Here is a 6473-nt window from a genome sequence, read left to right as displayed (position 1 = left end):
GACCAACGATTGATTCATACGCCATTTGTCCCTTCAGGATACTGGAGCCCATGTGCGCCATTTGTTTGGAATCAGGGTTTTCCAACTCCCCTAGGTGGACTCGCCGTGTCCACCAACCCGGTTAAAGCGCTAGGCATTCGCTTTTCGTCCTCTCAGTTTCATAAACAACACCCCTGGTGCGAGAAGGCAGTGAGTAGGACTTCCCTGGCAGTGGTTGTATACGCGTGGCCATATGAGAGCATTTCAAGAGAGAGGGTGGACCTTCCCCGCTCTCGGTCATAACAGGGCATTTGGGGCATATATATATATATATATATATATAAAACGATTACAGAGCTCACCCCAATTTATTGCTGTGACCAGGTTAATACAAACGGTAAACAGCATTATTTAAAAAGCATGATTCATAAATTAATTGACTGGACGTTTGTCACAGAATTGTGATTGCGAAGACCGGATTGATCAGAAGGAAATGTATATTCCACAAGCAGTCAGAAGCATAAATGAACAAACAATTTCAGTCCAGTTACAATGATGTTCTGTACCATGTCATAGTAATACATTATAAAATGAAATGTAGTATGATATAATTGTACACCAATGTATTATTACAGTAATATTTACATGGATACTTATAAATATTAGGTCAATCAAGATATTTTATGATATTTTTAGATTTTGATTGTGTACATCACAGACTGATTGCTATCGAAAACCAGGAGTTACTGGACTGTTGTTTTGTTCTAGTATAGGAATCTTCAGTAGTGCTCATCCACGACCCAAATGGGTCGAACCCAGGGCCTTCGGTCACAGGCCATCCATCGCTTTCTATTTTTTCAATAGTAGTCTGACTTGAATCAGTTCGAGTTGTAAACTGTGCGAACATAACTATTGGAAAAGAGATACTGCAGAAATGAAAAAAGAAGCAATGGGAAAATTAGTAAGATTCTTTATTATGGCCGTAAACCTAACATAGTTTTCTCCCCAGAAGCAACTGTATTCGCAAATACATGCAAATGTGGCAAAACCAAATAACTTTGTTTGTGGAACCTTCACAGGTCAATCAGAAAATAACAAATAGATGTTAACTGTATTGAAAACCCTTTTCGCTGCTTTAGCTTGTCTATTATGCATCACATCTCTAGCTATGTCTCTGTCGAATTTTATCTTTATATTAGCAAAACGAGAGACAATTAATAAACATTTATGTCTATAATGATATAAATCAATTTTTTTATATATAACATTATTCTATTGCTTGCCTGACTAAATTTCCGATATTGGTGGTACATTTGTACTATTTCCTAAGATTATTATGCTCCTCTGGGGGCTACTACCGGTCCCAAGCCTGGATAAAGGAGAAGGGTTGGGCATGGGGTTAGCAACCCGTAGAAAACCAACTCGCTAAAAAATGCTTATTGTATGCACGTAGTATTTAAATAGCGGTTTCAATATTTTTCATATTTTTTTACCATTTACACAGATTCTGTAGATAAAATCAACTGTAGTTTACACATCCTTAGTCCAAAACTTATATATGTAGGGATTACTTCGTTTATTATAGAAAATTATAGTCTGGTCATATTAGTTAAATCATTGTTTTGTATTATTGATAATTTTAATGTCATGTGTAGCAGTGGATCGAATATACGATTTCTGTATGTTATTTTGAAAAAAATTAAATTTTATCCTATTGGTTAAACAAGGAACTTCATTCATTTATCCAACCATTAAATTTTGTTTGCAAGATATTCATTCCATTTAAATCAATATTTATCAAGTATAAACTGTTAACACAATATACTAAAAGCGTAACATATTCCATACCCATCTATAACCATAGTATTAACTAACGTCTAATATAATTAAACGCAAAATGTTTCGATTTCTTTTCCTTGCTAGATAACAATGGCTATTATTAAATAGTACTTTGATTTAATTTCGTATTGAATCATTTTATACACTCAGTAAAACTGATTGGATTAGGATTAAATCAACATAATAGCTCTGTATGCTGCTGAAGAGAAAGCGGTAAAGTGAAATAAATTCATTCTATTCTGCAAATATTGCTGTTCTTGTTTTGTTTAAATTTGTGGAGGAAACCAATTACTTGGGTTTAGATATATGTTTTACACGTTCAGTTACCTCTCTATGTTAATGTACTACTCATAAACTGGACTATGAATAGTTTTTAACAATCATCCAGGGTCTATCGGCTAGTATTCTTCGATAAAGTCATTATTTGTTTATTCTAGCCATTGCCAACATTCTAAACAGATTCTACACTAACATCGTAATATACGGGTTAAGACGTTAGGTAGCACAAGATCCAAAAACCAGTTGTATTCACGGACTTAAATTCCTTATTTATCTTGGTTGAAATTTTGGGTTGATTGCTATTCCATAATTTTCATTCTTCAGTTTTATTCGTAGACTTCGACCTATACTGTTTATGTTTAGTTTTTTATTGTCTCCGCTTATTTACTTCTAATCTTTTTAATATTTTGTGTCTATGTGTGTGTGTACTGTGTCAATACACTTTTTTACTTGATCTTATCTATGACCAATCGACTATTGAAAATCAGTTCCATCTGATGAAATTAATAAATCTATTATCCTTATATATTTTTTTCTATCTTGACTTTATTTGTGAATATTAGCTGGATTCATAGAAGAGGAGATCTCTTTTACTATCAATTATCTACTTTATGTTATAGCTTTTGACATCCCGAACTGCCAGCCTTTTTTCTAAAGTGACAAATGAATTTTCTTGGATATACTTGTAAGATGTCAGAGTTTTGACACGTCGTTATGGTTAATCGCTTTGTGATTTGTTTTTCAATGTAGTTAGTATTTTAATCAAATTAGTTTTGCTTATGTATATTGATTATAATAAATAATTTCAATTAGACTGTTTATTAGTTAGGAAATTAATGAAATATATTCATTGTTTCTTAGGCATCAATGTATATTTTCCAGGTATTTTATTATTGAAGTATGTTTTCTACTCGATATTTTTGTGATCTTCATAATGTATATTGAGTTGTTTAATGTTGGAAATATAAATCATAGTATTTCCTTTTAATCATCTAGAGGTATCACGTTCTCCTAGAGACCCAAATTTCTTGTGTATTTATTATTTTCAAACAATAATACTCTTTAATTTTATTTTAAATGAATTTCTTGGGGGAATTTATACTTTCACTTGTATTCATTTAGTATTGTTTTGTTTGAATCTTCCTATTGATGTTGCAGTCCTAAAGCATCAATGGGAAGATTAAAAAAACAATACTAAGTGAATTTAAACTTCACCCCATTGCACAAGCAAGTGGCTATCAGGACTCAGTGGCCGAGTGAATAACGCGATAGCGTTTGAAGCGAATGGTACTGGGTTCGAGTCCCAGAGTGAACATCAACTCTGAGATGTAGGTACATCCAGCTGACGAGTCCCAAATAGGACGAAACGCGCGTCCTGGATTCCACTGCTAGCCACTATCCATCTTTTACTTGTATATTTCATGAATGAAGCAAATTACAATCTCAACATTATTCAGTAAATTCTACAAAGTTAAATTATCTCTTACCCTCAAAAACAATTTCAAGAGGTCACTTGTATCGTTTACTTTTCTTTTTATAATTTACATCTATTTTTATTTTTTTTGATAGGTAAAGAACTTAATCGTCAACTTCAATCGATATTTCATGACCGTCAAATTGAAGATTTTTGGCTTCCTTTCTTTTGTGTAACAACAGATATAACTAATTGTAAAATGCGTATTCATACACAAGGTAAAACTAATTTATCACATAGTAGTGATTTGTTTTGGTTTATATTTACTAATTATGTAATAAGTTTTAGAAGCCATTGTGATGTAGCAGTATTCTTTTTACTGATTAGTGATTGATTTTAGATGGAAACATTTATGTGTATTTTCATATTGTCTGGTATCCATGAATCTTCTGAGTAAACGGCTGTTTAAAATAAGCTATTCAAACTAATCGTATATGATCGTTTAGTATTCTTAAGAAAAAGGAGCTTACTTTTCTACTAAATGATTAATTCAGAGGCGTATGCTATCATCCAATATGATTAGGGTTGCTATTTCTCATGACCAAGTTTATTTTGTGTTCCATAAAATGGGTTCTATTTATGAATCTGAACAAAGCTAAAACAATGATTAAGACTGAGTAAAGTGGATTCGTTATATCTTGTAATCTCTCTTCAGTATAGTGTAATTTAAAGTTATAGACAGTGTTCATATCTAAAGATATTTATACAATTAAACGCACACTTTATAAGTTAATCTAATGAATTACTTGTACTGTTACAATATATGCTTCTGAGTTAACTAGTTTAAAAAATCACAGAAAAATCATTCCAGTTCACTCAAAAACTACTTCATTCGCGCTGTTAATTCATCTGTGACTCTTTGTATGGACAACAGAATCTGTTAATTTTTGGTTTATTTTTCTATAATCATGTGTGTAGAAGCTAATTAATTTATTAGAAATATGTGTACCCAATATAGTAATTGTTGTGTTGTCGGTTAGTATCTCATCATAATATTTCATTTTACTGAGAGCGCTTATCACGTTCTGAACATATTGATTATCATCTTATCTACTGAATTTATAATTCGACTTCTTTTCTAATAAGATGATACATATAACGTGAATAACTTTATATAGTTATAGACATCCTATCCTATCAAATATATGTAAAACAACATCATACTTATTTCAGTTAATATGACATAAATCAATATATATATGTTACAAATGAAGATATCTGATTTTCTTTAGACGTTTCATGAAATTCAATGAGCACTTGTGTTCGTGTTTCTATGCTTAAGTAGTTACATTGGATTAATTAAATGTGGTTTTTATTATTAATTTTTACCTATAGTTGAATGAATTGCTAATTTCACAATTAGAATACTTGGATAAAGTAGATTCATTAAACAGATTATAATCTGAATAATAAAGCCTCCATTAAAATGACTTCTTTCAGCTTTACATTTACTTAGTAGGACATATCAGTGGTCACGTTAAATATATTAGATTTCACAAATTTATTTTAGATGTTTCGATTTTTTCGTTCGATTAAAGACTTCCCAGCTGTTCTATGTACAAATTTTATGATTTTCCATTCCTAAATTAAATTTGAATACTTTGTGGATGTTGACTTGTTTTCTACCACTAGGGTGATCATTTCTCTTTCTGTTCTATAAATAACTCTTCTTGTGAATCCACATTGGTAGCTTTTCAAAAATCGCTTCTGATACTTTTCTTGGTCGTTCCTTTCAGGACTAGTTTCTATATTCTTTATTCTACCATATTTCGTGTTTCATTCCTTGTGATTTGTTTTACCTGCTGCTCGTGGTCGATCGTAGACGTTATTAATTCACCTTTGATAAACTATACAGATCGGTAGTTTATTTTCAATAGAATAATAATGAATTTTTCATATCCTATTCACAACGACACTATTTAGGGTCTGTTTGGCGTTACATTCGTGGTGCTATAACATTTCCGCCATTGGACCCACCTATTTGTGATCCATATGATGGTGCTTTACTGGCTGACGGTAGTTTCTTGAACAATGTCCCAGGTAGTATTACTGTAAAACAATACCATCAAAATCGCAATTTATTTATCATAACATCAAAATTATTTCACTAATACATGGTGATTCACAAAGAGCGAAATTATAATGTGTAATTCAGATGAAATTTCTAATTCAGTAACAATAGATAGCATGCTCGTAAAACGTAATCTGTTTATATTCACATATGCACAATAAATAGATGTCTAATAATTCAATCCGCTTACTAATCTTGCTATAAGAATATTGCTTTTTAACAGTGAATATCTATCTACTTATTTATGTTTATTGCGTAAAAATTAAATAGCCTTTCATTTCTTCCAATTGATTTCAATTAAACATTTGATATTTCGAATCATTTTCATGCTTATTCACATTTTTACTTATTCATTGATTTATTGATATCTATGTATGATGTCTCCGCATACACATCATTCGTACATACACGTACATATAGGATCGTCTTGGAGATATGTACGTGCAAGTATGTCATTATCTGGTTATTTACCACCATTATGTGATCCTTACGATGGAAGTTTATTGTTGGATGGTGGGTATACTAACAATCTACCAGGTCAGTAGTTTTTCATACAATTTCAGTAATATGTTCAGTTTTAGTCGTGATCTGTAAGTTTCAAATAGGAAAAATTTAATTTAACCGTGATAATTATTTGATTGATTTTAAAATCCAAGCGTGTAAAATCAGTTAATAATAACAATTATTTAGAAGGGGATTTGTGGAGATTTCAGTATTTTTCAAAGTTGAAATCATGAGTCAATTGAAGCTAGACCACCATCGAAAACCTGGAAGCACTGGACGGCCGTTTCGTCCTACTATGGGACTCCTCAGCAGTGCGCATCCACGAAC

The 6473-nt window shown here is 31.5% G+C and overlaps 1 protein-coding gene across 2 annotated transcripts in view; it reads left to right on the top strand.

The window, feature by feature from the left end:
* The window catches only part of Smp_171820.1 (neuropathy target esterase/swiss cheese-related protein), a gene marked incomplete at its 5' end in the record, with an annotated part of 56186 nt that overhangs the window by 28501 nt on the left and 21212 nt on the right, over positions 1-6473 (top strand). For both annotated transcript variants that reach the window (XM_018794631.1, XM_018794633.1), the window contains 3 exons: positions 1484-1636; positions 3667-3789; positions 6063-6179. In XM_018794631.1, the coding sequence (XP_018649024.1) occupies positions 1484-1636; positions 3667-3789; positions 6063-6179 (393 nt within the window). The remainder of the gene's footprint in view (positions 1-1483; positions 1637-3666; positions 3790-6062; positions 6180-6473) is intronic.

This window comes from Schistosoma mansoni, chromosome 1 (assembly GCF_000237925.1).
Source record: "Schistosoma mansoni strain Puerto Rico chromosome 1, complete genome".
In the NCBI taxonomy this organism is placed as follows: Eukaryota; Metazoa; Platyhelminthes; class Trematoda; order Strigeidida; family Schistosomatidae; genus Schistosoma; species Schistosoma mansoni.
This window is presented reverse-complemented; position numbering and strand designations above follow the sequence as displayed.